General features: G+C 37.3%; 1 protein-coding gene across 1 annotated transcript in view; it reads right to left on the reverse strand.

Annotated features, from left to right (window-relative positions):
• BMP5 (bone morphogenetic protein 5) overlaps nucleotides 1-18,640 on the reverse strand; it is a 61,262-nt gene that overhangs the window by 25,094 nt on the left and 17,528 nt on the right. Inside the window, exons 2-3 of the mRNA XM_005153191.4 lie at nucleotides 9,512-9,704; nucleotides 3,478-3,626 (exon numbers count right to left, since the gene is read on the reverse strand). Of these exons, the coding sequence (XP_005153248.1) occupies nucleotides 3,478-3,626; nucleotides 9,512-9,704 (342 nt within the window). The remainder of the gene's footprint in view (nucleotides 1-3,477; nucleotides 3,627-9,511; nucleotides 9,705-18,640) is intronic.

The following is an 18,640-nucleotide window of genomic DNA, read 5'->3' on the forward strand; positions in this document are numbered from 1 at the left end:
GCAACTGGATGGAAAATAATCAAGAGCTGCCGTAATATCAGAAAAGGCACAAAACTGCATGGGTACGAGGGCTACCCAGGATGTTGTATCGAGAGCTGTGTATTTGGAAACTCTTTTATTCTATAGATCAATAACTATCATTACACATTATCTGCCTCTCCAATTTTCTGTAGACAAAACTAGGTTCTCTTCAGCAATTATATAAACAGCAAAATGAATACTTTTGCAGTTATTCATACTCTTTCAGTAAAAGTGATGTTCAAACTGTTGCTAACTCCCAATTATAAAAATATTAAATGTTAATACAAAGGTGCTGATTCACTGGAATATGTTTTAAGTCTTAGGAGACATATGTTATATATACAGGAAACGCATTGCGTGGAGCTTTTCAAATTGTTTCTGCATCTGCATTGATTTTATGCTACAATTCATCTAACACCCGCACTTCCATCAGTGTGAAAATGATCACCTCTCATTTGAAACACTAAGGAGAGTTTTGGTGTCAAAAGGAGGGAATCAGCCAATAGGGGATGCTGCACAACGTTGAGAAGACATTAAAAAAGAAAATGAAAAAAACCTGATCTTTAATTTACCACAGCCCCAGGGAAACAGTGCATTATATGTTGACAGCTTCCATATGTGTCATGCAAACCTTTATTCTTACTGCTCAAAATAAAATGTCCCATTAAGAGAAAAAGTCTACATTTCATGTTAAAATGAGATGTATGATATCAAATACTGTCTTAAAGAAAAGAGAAAGCACATTCCAATGTCACGTGGCTTTTTCTACTTTTGCAGCATTTTCAAAGGGGGGAAAATATGAATTACAACAACTAGACATTCTTCCAGAGTTGTTTTTATCACAGTTATATTAAATAGTTAAAATTCTTTTATTCCTGATGTAGACATTATTATTAGTAGTATTAGTAGTAGTATTAGTATTTATACACCATATTCAGGGATGACCAAACAAATCTATCTACACAAGCAATCGCATGCAAAAAGTCACTGAAAGATCAGTTTAAGAAAGATTATCGTTAATGGTGATGATAGAAACCTGGAGTCTCAGTAATTATTGGCAACCCCTTTCAAAGGTTTTGCATGAATAAATATAAAAATTAGTATGTGTTTACAGCACCTGAATACCTGAAACAGGGATCCTCTGACATAATAGAATCCCATTTAATCTAATGATGTGTTGCAATTGAAAGGTTAACAGATCAGGTCTTATCATAAATATCTCTCCAGTTGTGAGGGCATAACTCCTCTACCTCCCATAAGCTCAGTGGACAGCTGGAAGCATGAAGAAATGCTCTTCAGTCCTGTATGGCCTAAAATTCATTCGAGCCAAGGGAAGGATTTTTGACTGATCTGAGTCAGTCTCTGAGCTTTCCTTGAAAACTGGTTAGAGGGAAGGTGAGTGGGGTTCTCTGGGTTACAGACTGAGTCCACTACATATTGAGTCATGTATAAAAATTCATGTTCTGTCTGTACACAAACGTGTCATTCAATGGCTGGTGTTTCTAATAGCTTCCAGAAGTAACAGCAACCCAATAAAAATAATCAAATCCTTAAGAGCAAAATTATAAGAGTATGAAAAGATGACTTCCCTTATGCTAAGCTGAAGTGGTACAGCACAGGTCTTTCCTATAGTTTTGAAAGCATTAGTCCCTAGAAGAGCACTCTTCTTGAATGAATAAACTGAAAAGGAAACAGAAAGTGAGGGAAGAGGGGAATTCCCTCCTCACTGGAGCAGCTGTGTTGAAAAATTCAGTGAGGTGCAGAAGGTAAAGCTGCTTGTGGCTTTGGAATTTAAAATAGAAAATTAACTATCACCTTTTTGATCTTGGGAGTAAGACAGGGAAAATATTTACATAAACTATTCTTTTACAATTTCTTCAGTGTATTAACCTAAAGTTTTCGTTTCACTCATGCAAACTTTTCTGCTGTTTACTGAATGAATATAATTTTCAGGCTAGAACCAGCAAATTGCTGGTTCCAAGGTTTCTTAATGAATGCCTTTCATGGATATTCAGTTTTCAAGAATTTCTGTATTTGAGTCTCCTGGAAAAAAAGTCAAGGATGAAGTTTATTCTGGAGCAGGAAATCTGGCGAGAAGTCAGTCCACCTAATTTGGATGCCTGATGGAGGTGTCACCTCTCCAGTATTTGAAGGGCTTAAAAATGGCTTCACAAAACCAGGCTAACAGAGCTGCTCTGCATACAGCCTAAGCTCAGGTGTGGTGCTTTTGAAGGCTGCTTGAATGCAGCAGCAACGTGATCTACTTTGCATTGCTACCTCCCTTTCTCACTGACTGCCTCCTGAGAATCTAGACAATATTAGGTAAAATCGTCATCTGCTCTGGTTCAAGCCTGCCAACTCCCTTTTTAAGCATCAAGCCTAAAGGTGGGTAGTTTTTGCATAACCCTCCAGCAGCCAGGGCACTTGCTGAAAAAGTATGAGAGGCTTTGTTCACAGCCCAGCTGAGCCTGAGGGAGTATTCAGATCAAAACAATGAGAAAATGTAGCCAGAACAAAGAAAGAAGAAAAAATTATTAGTCCTTACACCAGGGTTTCTTCTGCTACTCATTAACATTATGTCAGCTAAGGTTTAAATTAACTAGCATCATAGATCCCTTGACCTTTGACATAAAAAGCTTTTTGACAAGAAAGAGCTAAATCTGAAAGTAGTATGGATTAAGTGAACCATCACATAAAAAACAGTATGTAAGTCTCTTTTTATTACTTTCTAAAGAAGTCTAAGTAAAAATATTATTTTGCATTGAGATGCATTTTCACTTTTTACTGGAGAGCATAACCGTGAATAATGTAGTAGCTCAGTAAATTTGTACTAAAAAACACACAGCTGACTTAAGTTCTGACAGTGTTCTTTCTCATATTCAGCCAATTAAAACCTTAAAGATTTCAAACTTTTAACCCATTTCAAGATAAATAATTTAGAAATTCTTCTATTTTTCCCCCAATTTATAGATAACAAATTCCCGCATTACCCCATTTTTTATCTTTCTCCAACAACAGTACCACTGGCTATGAGATCCCTCCTGAACTGTCCGAGGTTTTTTTACAACTTTGTCTGTGACTCAGCCCAGAAAGTTATTTGAAACTTTCTAAAACAAAAATTCTGCAAATCTCCTTGAATTTCCAGAATCATCAGTGGAAGAGCATTAAAATGGAACTTCATTTTTTATGTATTATATGTTTATGTTTATATATTATCCAAAACTTCATCTAATTTAATTTGGTTCAGTTAGCTTTAGAATTGCCACACTGTACAGAATTAAGAGTAATAGAAAGTTTGCAGACTACAGCTATGGCAGGATAAGACTTGTGTTCTTTGTTTATAAGTTCTCAGTAAATTGTCACTCAGACAAGTTAAAAAAAACACCCATCTATAAGATTTCTAGGAAGAGATGACAAGAGCACATACAGATTTATGATCTACAGTTATGATCTTACCGTCCCCGGTTTCAGCGCAGAGTTGCAAGCCCAGATTGTTCTGTGGATTAATCACCCAGTGATTGCTGGTCACAGTAATGTCAAACACAAACCAGCCCACATCAGAAGCTTGAGCCTTTCTTGTATCTAACAGGAACAAGTCTGCATCCCTAAGTTAAAGAAAATACAGTTAAGATTTTCAAATACTATTATTTTTTGTCCTTAATTTCCTTGCTGACAATAACTTCCTGGAGTCCAAATGAATAATCCTTTGACATGCTCAGTAAGCTTAAAGGTCTTTTTCAACCCAAAAGGTTCTATGGTTCTAAGATTCTATGACATACCCTCCAACACAGTACATGTGCTGTAGGTAACATGTAATTGTTAAGTACAATACAGGTATTTCCCATGAGAGGCCTTTCTGAAATGAGTCTCAGCATGTAAAATCTACAGCTCTGGAAAACATGAAAAATCCAGCTTCCTGATATAAATACAAAAAAATATTAATTGAGGCTCTATATAAAGCATTGATCTTTCAGCGTTAGAATGTCTCAGGATGATTAATTTTTATAAGTCATTTAGTGTAAAGGACAAAAAATGTCAAAGTCATGTTCCATTTTCAGCTAAAATTCAAAGGCATAGCATTGCTAAAAAAAATATCTAGTATTAATAACATATGACAGCAGCTATATCATGACAAAACCTGAATAGATTACAGTTCAGTTTCATGTTAGTACAGGTGTTTAGAAAATAAGTCTCTGTATCAAAGTGAAATTTTATACCTATTCAATAATGCAATTATTACATTTTAACCCTCAGTTGCCTGTATATTCTGAAATTTGTTCCCATGAAATATTCCAGTAATTCAGAAGGACTGCTCAGGGGAGTTAGTATAATCGTGTTACTAAATGTTTAGCATGGATTGTTTATTTGTTCTGTTTTCACATATCTCCTGACACAATTGGTTCCAGAACCACATCTGTAGTACAAATAATTTACTACAATGACCGCACTAAAGCCAAGATGTTTAACTCTCATCAGTTTCAATTTACATGTTGCTACAAAGCAGCATGCATTATTAAAAATTGTTCTCAACATTTAGCTTTTTAAACCTAAATCTAGAGTTATAGAAGCCTATTTCTTTTCTGCCGTAACTAATAATCAAAAAAACAATATACAAGAAAAAAATATGAAATTCAAAATTTTGACTGTCCATGTCAACTAAAGACAGACTTGGCTTATACACACCTCAGAATAGTTTTGTTTTAGTTTAGGCCTTATACAGAGAAGGAATGTATGCTTAAAGAGGTAAGACAGAAATAATAAGTTTTTGCATATAAAAAGTGTTTTTTAATTTATAATGGTCCTGTCACTGTATTTTTATGCTGCTTAACCACAACAATTGTAGGAAGTTACTGTCTTAGCTAGACTAAACACTGTAAATGCACCTAGAAGGTCCAACACTGAAAGAAACTTCTCATATAGCTCTTAAAACTGTGGTCGTTCAACACTCAGGTATATAAAACCAAATGAGCTACGACAAGCCCATGTTTACTTACATGTGAGAAGTAGCTACAGAATTGGGTTACAGAGCTCAGAAAATATAACGGAGCTGAGTTTTGTTTTGTTTGGGTTTTTTTTTTAATTGAAAGGACTTTCTTTCAAGTTGCCTTTTTCCTTCTGTTAAAGGATAATCTTTTGGTGGGCTCTTACCACTTCCATTCTAGTAGAACTGTGCTAGTGACCACACAAGAAGAAAACATACATTCTCCCTCTGGAGCTAACATGAAAACAGTCTTACAATTCAAAGGAGCCTGACCTGCTATGCTAGCACTGAACAAATTAACAACGTACCACACGCTCATAAATAGTACTCTCTGGAGTCTTAAATGCCAACTTTTTTTTCTAATAGGCAGTTTTATCAGAACTTTAAAGCTGAAAAGTTTAATTCTGAATGTGACAGTTTTTAAAATGCTTATTTATAAATATTTCTTGCACCTATTAGTAGATTTAATAAAAAACTTCAAAACTGTTTGGAATATAAAATGGCGCAGTATCACAGTGTTATAATTTCACATTTTTCTTGTCTCCTCCTAGGATACATAATTGTTTTCCCATATAGATTCTTTCAGGTCTAGCCTTTGCTGGGATGGATACAAAATGTTCTCAAAAGTCAGGATGCACAATGCCTCATATGCTAAATCAGAATAATGGTGCAGTCCAGAAACCACTATTAAAGACAAGTTTTCCCTGTGGACCTCTTCTTAATGTGACTTTATTACTTTGTACTGTAGCAGAAACTCACACCGAAGTGTCTTTGGCATTGGTATGTCAATCTTGTTGTCTACCTTCCTAGAAACATAGTTACCTAGCTAAGGAAATAGACTAAAAGAGGCAGATGGTTCTTACCTATTGACTCAGCAAATGAAACAAAAATTGTGTGTACCCAAAGAAAACTAAAACTGATTCTTGAGAACACATAGTAGAATAAAGAAAATTTCCCCAGTGTTCATGCTTTAGCCCACAGAACAGCAATTTGCTAGAGAAATTCAAACTGTTTGTCAGGGAAAAAAAATAAAATTCACAGTTGATATAAACATGGGGTGAAAACCTGATCCCTGAGGTCAGATTCCCTGATTAGCTGGTGTTATTTACTCAAATTTTTCATCGTATTTTGTGATGTTTTTAATTTTAAAATTCTCCTTTATTCTGTGAAAAGAAAATGATCACACTTAAAATAAAAAACAGCTGCAAATTTTGGCTCTAATTTTAAAAAATATTTCTATTTAAAAAATAGCTTACAACACATAATAAAAAAGTAAGGCATTACGTCGTAAATAGCCTGAAATGCAACAGTGAGCACATTCAGGCAGAATACAGCTGATTGGCTTTACGTTAATGGAGGCTGTTTATGTTTAGTGATCGCAGTCTGGTCCCAAATGACCAGTTGTCTACAACAGAAATGCTACCACAGTCATAGAGGCTCTGGGCAGAATGTCTAAGAAGCTCCACATCTCCTGAGTCGCTTAAGAAAGTAAAGGTGGAATAAACCATCTATATATATTGAAACCCAGTGAAGTTTTTTACCGGATCAAATCACAATTACTATGTAATAGGCCATCCCCGTGATGCTGCTTCACCTCTCGCCTCATTCCAGAAAGCTGCTTTAGTATCTTAATGTCATTTGAGGATTCCCTAATGCAGGAAGAATCCTTGGGGTTCAGTTAAATTAGTGGCTAGCTGCCACTAGATCATCAACAAGGATTTGGCCTGTTGGACTGTGTTACTTTTGTCATGAGAAAAGATCTGGGTAGGAGTACATTGGCAGGGCTGCATAGGAAAGCTTGCCTTGCCATAAGCTGTGCTTTACATGTTTCCTCAGAACAAATAGAAAATCCCAGAGACTGTATTTTCAACTTCAACCAAATCCAATACACACACTTCAGTGGCCATGCTATCACAGAGACAGAAGAGTCCAAGACTACAACATAATCCTTAGTCTGCAACTCAGAAACACTAAACCCTGATCACTCCTTGCCTGAAAGATAGCAGAACTCTGTCAGACACCCATGTTTCCTGTTCAAAGCAAAGCAGGGTGGATGAGTAGTGCCAAACCTAGTAGTTTTGCTGTTGTACGGCACTAGTAAGGAGTGTTGGCACACTAGAAAATCACAGAATGATTTGGGTTGGAAAGGACCCTAAAGATCATCCAGTTCCAGTCCTGCCGTGAACACAGACACCTTCCACTAGACCAGGTTGCTCAAAGTCCCTTTCAACTTCGCCTTGAACACTTCTAAGAATAGGATATCCACAGATTCTCTAGGCAACCACCTCTGGCCTCACCACCCTTCTCTTACCCTCACATTCTGCAGTTTCAGCTGCTGAAAGTTTTTTACCTAAAATTTCATGTATGTCTGTAGGGGAAACCTGAGGTGAAAAAGTCAAGAATAACACTAATAAGTTTGGGCCCTGAAGAAAAAACTGTAGCTCTATTACAAAAAAAAATTTGCAAAAAAACCTTGAAAACAAACAAATAAACAAAAAATTAAGTATTTTTGGGAGCTCTTCTATCTGGAAGTGTCAAGAAGCTTGTGGGGAAAGCTCTTTCTTTCTAATCAGAACCGTGAAGAGCTTGTGGTCTCCCATCCTGTCCCACTAAAACATTTGCCTCTATATACTCCATATATGAGAGAAACTCTCAAACTCAACAACAGGAGGGAAACACTTTGCTTATATCTGACGTTTCTGTAGTTCTACTGGTGAAATCAAATAAGTGGCATGTTCCCCTGTCTAGCATCGTGCTTCCACTAGAGGACATGAGTCTTTTATGTTTATAAATGGAAATATAAAACATTTTTAAATTTATGTTTATGTATTGAGAGAAATCAAGAGCGTTTTAATGGTTTCTCAGGGATAGTTGTCATTTTAACAAGTGAGATGATATTAAATTGTGATCTTGCTTCAGAGTAGTAAGCAGGTATGCTTTCTCTGACAGCTAATAGAAACTACCTACTGTGAAACATTAAAAGAAAAAGGGAAAAGATTCATCAAATGGGTTAGAAAAACTAACTTTTCCCATTAGTGCTTAAAAAAAATTTGTCACATTTTCAGGTGAAGAGCTTTCATCACCATACCCTTGTCTGTGTTCTTTCAAAAGACATGTTTTATTCCTTCTTGCTTCATTCCTTCCTCCAAGAAGTTTCTTTTAGAACTTGTATCAAAAGAATTTTTGCAAGCTGATGACAGAGATTAAAATATCCCACAGTTATCTTCATCCCTAAATTTACCAAGAGCACAGAAAGTATTCTGGAAGGAGAGTGCTTTCCCTCCTATCAGTCCTGCTCCACTGATATAAAATGACTCCCTGTTTATCGCCATAAATATTTTAATACTTGATGTTCAGAGGTCTCACCTGATGATACAAGCTCATCTTTCTGTGGGAAGAAAATATATTTGAACTCTGGTACAGCCTTCAAGCTAACTGGTGATGGGGCTTTTCTCCAGAACACTCTGCTAGTTTAGACTGACATTTGCTTTGCTTTTGTTAAACATGCCCAGGATAGAAATGTTTTATCTGTTCCAATATGAGGAAGAATTTTTGTTTATTTCAAAACAAAATCTTTTCCCCCCACTTTTCTGAAAAAAAAAAAAAAACCATAAACAAGTCTAATTTCAAAACACAAATTTTGGGTGTATGTAGCTTTTTTAAGAAGTATCTTGGAATTGTTACTAGTTTTCAATGGAAATTTCCAGGTATTTTGTTATTTTGTCTAGCAAAATCTAGGCGTTCACTCAGGTAAGTCTTATAGAGTCTTGGAAATACATCACACACAGAGTTCTGCAAACTCAGATTCAGAGATTTGCTCATATGTAACATCATATGTGGCTCTTAGGGTCATGGTTTAGTGGTAGACTTGGCAGTGTTAGGTTTATGGTTAAGCTCGACGTTAAACATCTTTTCTAATCTAAACAATTCTACGATTTATTTCAATTTTCAGTTATGGTGAGCAGCATGTGTGAATTATGTATATGTCATCTTAAAGTTAGTGCATGACTTTATCTTTTAATTGCATTCTTCAAAATATTAAAGCACATGCAAAAATGCCATACTCCTCCAAAAGTAAGCAAAATTAAATAATCTATATGCCTTTAAGGAGCTAAGTGAATCTTGGCTAATAATACCTGAAAGTACAAATACATTATTTGCTCAGTGTCAGCAAATAGTGCATTTCCCAAATCCAAAAGCTTAAACTGTACATACGACTCCATCATTTGCTCACTGAGAATGTGAACCCTCAAACCCCCTGTTCATGGGCAGATTATTTGGTGGGATTGGACTGTAACTCTCCATAAGCCTGGAATAAATTACATTGAAGATAAGTTTTATTCTTGCTCAGTATTTGTTGTTTTTGCTTAGGAATTAATGTTGCACAAGCCACATTGATAGCAATGATGCCTTGTTGAGGATATACTTATGATCAGTTATTATTTCCCTACTTAAGATAGAAACATGAGATGCTATTCAGCATGGGATATGTTCATGCCAAGAAGTTACCTGTTTGGATACTCTTTGATGATCTGATATATGCTAATCTGAATGGTTTCATTCTCAAAACGGCTGTTGCTTCGATCTTTGTATATCCGGAATTCGGCTGCTGTCACTGCCTCTCCATGAGGGATCTGAGTAAGGTCAAAGCGAAATTCTTTGTAGTGCCTTCGCTGGTGAGAGAAGTCCTTGTCGCTTTCAACTGTGAGAAAAAGAGTTGAATGTAAATTAAAGAGGTGAAACAAATGCCCATTTCCCATGATTAATGGAGCATTCCCTGTGCTTCAGAGTAAACAAACAGAACAACATAAAAACTGTGCAAATAATAAAACCACAAGCCCAGACATACTTCCAGTTAAAGGAAATTCCACCAGCCCAGTTTCTTCAGTTCAAAAGAAAAAACCCTCAGTAGCTTTTATACAAATTCCAGAAGCTGGAGTGGAAAGAATATCAAAAAAAGCAGAAAGGGGGCATGTTGTAAAATAAGTAGAATTATGGACAAGCTAAAAGCTGTGAAATGATTTAGGACTTCAATGTAGTCATAAGCACAGCAGTAGTAATGTCAGAGCCATGGATGACTTTGGAAAACACTGATTGCTGCTAATAACCAGGCAGATGAGAGGAATGCTGCTCATTTCCACTTAATGTAATAAATTCTGAGCTGGTACTCTATTTTACTAGGACAATTATATATCTAAGAAGCAGTTACATCATATAAATTAGCACATGTTGTACTCTAATGGCATAAGCGTCATCTTGACAGTGGTCAGAAGAAGGAGCCATGAGTCAGGGCTGAGTGGCTGCAGCACCCCAGCAGCAAAGGGAGCACACATGAGAAATCCCCTCAAACCTGCTGTGGATGGGCAGATGTAGCTCCCACAGCTTCTGACATTGCCACTGTATAAAACAGAAAAGTTAACCTAGTCATTGATTAGTTCACAATTGCACAGAATTTTAAGGGGAAATAAACAGGGGATTTTACTCTATTTAGTTTATTAAACTTCCATAAATTAATTATTTAAGTTTACAACTGATCTGGGGCTAATTCCACTGTCGGCTGCAATTCTGACCCTTAACTGAGAGACTTGTGCAAGTGAATATGTGTTTTGATGTGGCAAGGGAAACTAGAGGCCACAGTACTGGTTGACTAGTAACCCCATTTTATGGGATTGATACTTCAGACTTTACAGATGCAGAAAGGAAAATGATCAATGGTTTCCACTGCCACAGTGTAACGTATTATTGACCTATGAAGAAACTGTGCTCTGTGAGAAGAAAGAAATTCTCACTTCTGGAGAAGTTCTTCCTGCCTTGTCCAATAGTTGTTTTATTTTACTAATGGTGGACAAAGCGTAGAACACTCCAAGATGGAATTCATTTTGGATAACCAGATAAACATTTATGACTGCATTCAGCTCCCCTACATGCTCCTTCCTATAAGCCTTTTATTGCATTAACGGTCTGCAAATCTGAGAGAACAATGCCAGTTCTGAGAAAGCACATATTTAAATTACTAAATGTTACATGTATAAATAAGAAAATGTGTATATTATTACAATATATGTATATATTTATATTTATATGTTCATACAGATGTGTACAAGCAATTTTGTCTACATACACAATGTGTATGTGCTTGTGTGTATGACTATATGTATTTGCACATGTGTTATAATGTGTATGTGGTCTTACAAACTAAAAATTCATTGAAATAAAAAAAATACATTTTGAGCTTGCCATATAAGGGTACAGTTGCAGACATAATAAAGTGAAAGCTATTGAAGGAAAAGTATTTACATTTTCAGAGCAGTAGTTACTAGTTCAGTCACCTGTGGCCATGTAACTAGTTAGTTACAGTGTACTTCCCTTTCACCCTTTCAAAAATGTAAACTAACCTTGCTTTCACTATCATACATTTAAAAAAAAAATATTACAAATCTATGTTGCCTTTAAGAACCACCAAAAAAGAGAAATATATAGGATATAAGAACACTTTATCTTCAGTGAAAATGAACTTTCTCCTGGCTGACAAAAGGAAAATTGTCTGCTAACTGTGAGGTTTACCTGGCTCAAGTGTGTATTTAGCTTACATGGTTTTGCCATCCTACAGTATGTAGAAAAAGTATAGCAGAAAAGAGGCAGAAGCATGTAAACTGGCTGCTCTGTACCTGAAGATGAATGGGCTGCTACTGAAGAGAAACAGGATACAGTCTATTTAGCAGCTCCCCTGCTCGGTTCTAAACTGTGACATATATACGGAGATCTGTCTTGAGGTTTGGGGGTTGTTTGCTTTTTCTTTTTTTTTTTTTTTTAATGTCCATATAAAGCCTTTCATTTTGGAGAAAACTTGGCAGAGATTAGCATATGCAAATGTACTGAACCAGGGAGGATTTTTTCTGGTACAGAGAGTCTGCTGCAAGTTTCTAAGGTTATAACTGAGCATTATAAAGCTGACATGGAACAGATAGGTCAATAACCTTCAAATGAAAAAATCTATTAAAAGCAGATCTTTAAAACCAACCCCTTCTGACAGCTTTGGTTAGTATTTATTCAATAACTATTTACCAACACTCACGGGTAACTAAGCACGATTCACTATGAGTAAGCTTTGGAGAATTAGACGCTGAATAAAAGGTTTAAATGCCAGTACTCTCAGCCTGTTTAATTTTTGTTTGGGTTTGAGGTTTTCTTTTGTCTAGTTTCTTACAAGTACATTCTAATTAGTAACATTACTTTGGAACCAGCAGTTCTCTCCATGTCTGTTATAGTTTGGACAGAAATCTCTACAATACTTTGTGATAGCATTGGTGGTATTCTCTCAGGACCACTGACAACTGCTGAAAGAATACTAATATTTGCTTTCTGATGGGCCCAAAATTAATTATTACAGTTCAAACAGACAGTACTTATCTGTGTTTCCGTGTATCCCCAAGGAAGAGACAGCACTGCCATTTGAAAGGGACAATAGTTCAAAATTCCCTTGGGCAAGACAGAATTTCCGGGCAGGCTAGGACTTGGGAGTGGCAACAGCCTGCAGAAATGAAGGGTTGTAGGAAACAGGCACTAAACACTACAAAAAACTCTGAACAGGGAGGTCCCACTCTCCACAGAGAGGTTAGAATCTCTAACTGCAAGTTTCTGTCTGCCAATGTAAAAAACATAAAATCAATTTTTACAAATGTAGACAAGTTAAGATCTTACATTATAAAGTAGACTGTTAAAAAAAGCAGTGGTGGTGATGTTGCAGTAATGACTAATGGCTAGAATGATAGCCAAGTTATAAAAGAGAAATGTTATTTCATGATATTGAGTATTTTGATACACAAATACTGCACAAGTCTCGATCACTTCTGCATGTAATAAATGCCTTGTCAGGGAAAACTGTGAATGCTCAGCAGGGTATGTCTCAGGTCCTTTGTCCTGCTGAAAGGGTATGAAGTGTAAGGGGCACCATGCCTCAAATATTTTTATTTCCCATACAAGAACTTTTTAACACTGGCAGACAAAAAAATACAGGTTAAGATTTTTAAGGATTCAGTTCTTCCAGAGCATTCTCATGTCATTCCAGCTCTGCTCAGTTCATCTGCCAAAATTCATCTCTGTAGGACCGATCACAGCATCTAAAAGCTGGTGGACCAGAAAAGTCTGGAAATCCTTTTTCAGCCATTGGAGCAATATAAATTTTTTTAGGTAAAAAAAGAATACTCTTCATTTGCTCTCATTGATCAGGATTCTCAGCATCATCTTTCTAAAATGTTGCTCTTTATACCACCTGAAACTAATATATGCAGCACTATGGTTACATCAGACAAATCATGACTCAAGGGAATATCACAAGCACCTGTGTGTAAAATGGGAAAGAATATTTTCCACCAATTTGGCAAACTGATGAAATATTCATGTTGTATTAACGCTAAGCCCAACTCTAAGAAGAACGAAGACAAATCTACCTCAAAAACATGCTTTGAAAAAGGAGCTTTTTTACATCAAGAAAAAATATCATGCACTGTTTTTTATTAATGAAAGCATCTTCTGGAAAAATACAAAGCATGTATGTGGATGGACAGTATACTTAGCAATGAGTATTGTACCAATTCAGCTATAAATAACTGATTAACTGTTGACTGAGCTTAAAAAAAATTAAAAAGTGCTGGCAATCAGTTTAGGTCATAGTGCATGAGGGACTATCACTCATGCTCTTTCATTAGTGATTAGCTCCCCACCGACATGTGCTTTGCTTTTCCTGAAGAGGTTGGTATGTGGTGACACATAGGGAAAGTGAAAGCTTCTTTGGCAAACCAGGAACAAACTAAAGATATGTTGTAATAAGCTGATTTTACAGCGTAAGATCCCAGGATCCAAATGGATTCACAAACAGCGAAGCCTCAGCAATTGACTTAATGTCACAGTTTAACCACTAAACAGTTTGCCAAGGCAAAACAGAGGGTCTTAACAGACCACACATAACTATCACGGGCCATTTACGCTAATCTCACTGAATTTCACTGTTTGACTCTGAGTTCTTTGTATAAGCACTAAGTAAACTAGTCAGTTTTAATCACTTCAAGGTGATAAAGGTTACAGTAAGCTGATACACTACAAACGACAGTCATTTACATCTTGAATATAATGAAATGATAGTTTATCTACAGTGAACACTTGTGGTTATCTGACAAAAACAGGTCAAAGGTTCCAGGCATTTTCTTCTGAAATTACTCAGTGCTGCCTCTAATGACTGATAATTGAAAGCAGAGGCTGGAAATATCAAATGTGGTAGGTGACAGATAAGCAACAGATTAATGCAAGTACTATGTTACAGGACACTAAAAGGTCAGAGGCCCTAGGAATTAGCTATTGTGCTACTGTGAAAAGACAGACACTGAATAGCTGTTTACCTCATTCCTGCTCTTCTCTCCAACATTCAAATTCTAGAAACATGTTCTCTTCCACTATTAAGTGATTGAAAATAACTCATATTTCACAAAATAAGGCAGAAAATGTTTTGTACGGCATGTAGATAGCAGAAAATATGTGATCCTAGAGCAGAATTAAGGATTTATGTTTTTTTAACAGCTGTTTGAGGTATGAATATTTTAATGAAGTGCATCAGAGAGAAGTTAAGAAACACGTTCATCAGAAAATCACTCTCAGTTGAGGAGACCAGATAACAGATATTTAAAAATATGTTTTAAAATTTTGTAACTTTGTTTGGGCTTTTACAGTATAGAAAATGAGCATTAACTTTAGCTACTTAGCCTAAGCTTAGCAAGTATCTCTTTCATCTTTTTACTCTAGAAGTCTTCAAAACACAAAATCTAATTCAAAGGTTTTTTTGAAGTAAATGACAGCCTTTTCATTCTGCCCACTGGCCTTTGAATGAGAACTGAAATCTTCTTAAAAAGCTTTTAAATCAAGTGGATTTTTAAAGCCCAGGTGTGATGAAAAATACTTTGCTGAAGTCATTATTAAAAAAAAAAAAAGAAAAGCAGACAATATAAATGCTTGGGTAAGCACTACTGCTTTGATAGGTTTAATCGGGTTCAAGAATGGTAAGAATTGTGATCTGGACTCAGGAAATCTATTTTGAGTTAGGCATTGAAATTGATAAAAATAGTTACCTGTCCTTAAAGGGTTGTTTCAGACACCAGAGATGACTGCTTGATACCGTCAGTGGAGAGACACTTCTGTTTGTTAAAGGTCAACTGTCTTGCAGCATACAGTAAGAAGAACAGAGGAGTTTATCTACATTTCCCCTTTACTCATCTGCAGCTGGAGAGAACAGGACTAAGAGATAGCTCTTGCTTGGTCAAAGGACATTTCAAACCTTATCATCTGCTCTCAATGACCATACCCTAAATGCCAGGATGCTGAGTAGCCCAGCAGTGTGACATCCTGGGCCACTGCACAGAAGAAATGCAGGCGTTGGGGAATCAAAATTAAATGAAATGAGCTTCTGTTCCCATATCTCTTTTTTTTTATTCATTTACCATTAGGCACTTACTAGATAACAATTCAGATGAGTATTTTAATTACAAAACTTGAGTCAGATACTTGCTTGCTTGCTCTCCTTTTAGTATCAGGTCTTCTGCAATTCTTTTTACCCATTTTCACCAGCAGCATGAGGGGGGACTGGTGCCTCCACGCATATTCTGTAGCCAGTAGTAAGGGGATGTAGGTGATTTACTCTTAGTAACCCTCCCCTTCCCTACCAGTCTCCCTCCCCAGGTTGAAGTGGAGGGTTGCACAAGCTTACGCTGCACAAGCTTCAGTGGTGTCTGCCTGTGTGTCTTGGGGATATTCAGAATTCATCTTCTGAACTGAGATCTTTTGTGAACTCATCTCTGATCAAAGTGAATCAGCCTGTAGTCAAAGCCCAAGAGCAGATGTATAAGGATCCAACAGAAAACCCTGGCCTTTCTAAGATCTGCACACACCATGACAGATGGAACTGCCAAGGAAGAGCTCCAGTGGGAGCATGCTACCACCCAGGAGCCAGATGCCAGCTATGCCCCACTCTTACACTGGTATTACATGGCAACAGTAAGCAGACCTGTTGGAGGTGTATCCAGGTAGAGGAGCTCCTTCACTTGGTGACAAAGCATGGGTTGATCTACATGACACCAAGTCTGCTGGTGACAGATAGGGAAGGTGAGGTTCACCTGACACAAAGAGGGAAAAGGATCTTTGCACAGGAGTTTGCAGGGCTCATTGAAAAAGCTTTAAACTAGACTTGAAGGGGGGAAAGGGATAAAACCAGGCTTGCTAAAGATAAGCCTGGAGCAGCATGCCAGTGTTTGAGGAAGGCTGCACTAGTGTTCATGTCTTAGAAACAGTGAAGCACCTGAGAATGGTCATGAAGGAATTGGGGCTTGTGTCCTCCCCCCCCCCCCCCCCTCCAACCCCCCCCCGAAAGGTAGCATAATCAATAGACCAACTGAAGTGCATCTACACCAATGTATGCAGAGGGCAGCAAATAAGATAAGCTGGAAACCATTGTGCAGCAGGAAAGCCATGACATGTTTGTTGTCACAGAAATATGGTGAGATGACGTACACAACTGGAGTGCTGCAGTGGATGGCTACAAATTCTTCAAAAGGGATAGACAAGGAAGGAGAGGTGGTGGAACATCCCTGTATGTTAGGGAGTATTTTGATTGTCTAGAGCTTGATGGTGGTGATAATATGGTTGAGTACTTATGGGTCAGAATAAGGGGGAAAGACAACAAGGCTTGACTAACCTGATCTCCTTCTGTGATAAGGTGGCTTGCTTAGTGGTTGAGAGAAAGGTTGTGGATGTTGTGTAGCTAGACTTCAGTAAAAACTTTAACACCATTTCCCACAGCATTCTCCTGGAGAAACTGGCTAATCACAGCTTGGACAGACACACTCTTTGCAGGCTAAAAAACTGTCTTGGATGGCCAAGCCCAAACTGTGGTGGTGAAAGGAGTTAAATTCAACTGGCTACTGGTCAAAAGTGGTGTTCCCCAGGGCTCAGTACCGGGGCCATTTCTGTTTAGTATCTTTATCAATGTTCTGGATGAGGGGATCAAGTGCACCATCAATCAGTTTGCAGACAATACCAAGATGTCTGGGAGTGTTGATCTGCTGGAGGGTAGGAATGCTCTACAGAGGGATCTGCACAGGCTGGATTTATGGGCCAAGGCCAATTGTATGAGGTTTAACGAGGCAAAGTACCAAGTCCTGCATTTGAGTCACAAGAGCAGAAAGCTGCCTGGTGGAAAAGGACCTGGGGATGTTGGTCAACAGCAGGCTGAACTTATGTTCAGCTTGTGCCCAGGTGGACAAGAAGTCCAAGAACTTTGAGGCCTGTATCAGAAATAGTGTGACCAGCAGAACACGGGAAATGATCATCATCATGTGCTTGGCACTGGTGAGGCTGCACCTTGAATACTGTGTTCAGTTCTGGGCCCTTCACTACAAGAGAGACATTGAGTTGCTGGAGTGGGTCCAGCAAAGGGCAATGAGCTGGTGAATGGTCTGCAAAACAAGTCTTACGAGAAACAGCTGAGAGAACTGGGGTTATTTAGTCAGAGAAGAGAAGGTTTAGGGAAGATTTTTTTGCTCTCTACAGTTACCTGAAAGGAGGTTGTAGTGAGGTGGGTCTTGGCCTCTTCTCCTACAAGCTATAGGAAGAGAGGAAATGGCCTCAAGTTGCACCAGGAAAGATTGATATTAGGAAAAATTTCTTCACTGAAGGGTTTGTCAAACATAGGAACAGGCTGCCCAGGACGGTGGTTGAGACACTATCCCTCAAGGTATTTAAAAGATATGTAGATGTGGTACTTAGGGACATGGTTTAGTGGTGGACTTGGCAGTTAATGATTGAACTCTATGATCTTCAAGGTCTTTTCCATCCTAAACAAGTCTAAGATTCTACAATCCCTTAAGTAAAAAATGTAGGCAGGGATTAAAAATAGGTGTCCCTAAAATTACATTCCATACATATCCTAGCTAAACACAAAAGACCTTGTCAGAAACTTAATCGAGATTCTGATCCCCTTCCCACTGGGGCAAAACTATTTCCTTAATCATTGAGAATTTTGCTTAATTAGGAAGGGTGAGTCCACAGAAACTTTACTTATTTTCATTACAACAATTCTGTTTCTTAAGAACTGCTTTATTGCAGTACTGTGTATTTGAGTTTCTTTGTATTTATTATTATTAAACTGGTTGTATTTAAAGTAATTATAGATTTATAGATGTGGGTTTGAAAAAATGATATAAATTTCTCTTACTTAAAATACACTTTCTCATTAAAACACGAAGCAGAAAACTTGATAGGTCATATTCTGAAGCAAGTTACACAGCTGTGAATTTAGAGCTATTTTACTAAATTCTCTATTGTCAGATCAGCTACTGACATCAATGAGCAATATTTGGCTATTTTGCTTAACTAAATTAGGAGCAGTTTGAAAATTTAAATCCTGTGGAGGTAGTGGAAGTTTTAATAAAAGAAAAATCCTCTATTGTTTATTGAATGCAGACTTTTAATGGTAAAATATCCCCTCCATAACTGCACAGAATTACTGAAATGTATGAATTCCAAAGTCATTCAAGCCCAGATAAAGTTAATGAAGAAAACCTTCAGCAACTCTAATGGAATCTCAAGCAAGAATGA

Source organism: Melopsittacus undulatus, chromosome 3 (assembly GCF_012275295.1).
Source record: "Melopsittacus undulatus isolate bMelUnd1 chromosome 3, bMelUnd1.mat.Z, whole genome shotgun sequence".
Classification (NCBI taxonomy): domain Eukaryota; kingdom Metazoa; phylum Chordata; class Aves; order Psittaciformes; family Psittaculidae; genus Melopsittacus; species Melopsittacus undulatus.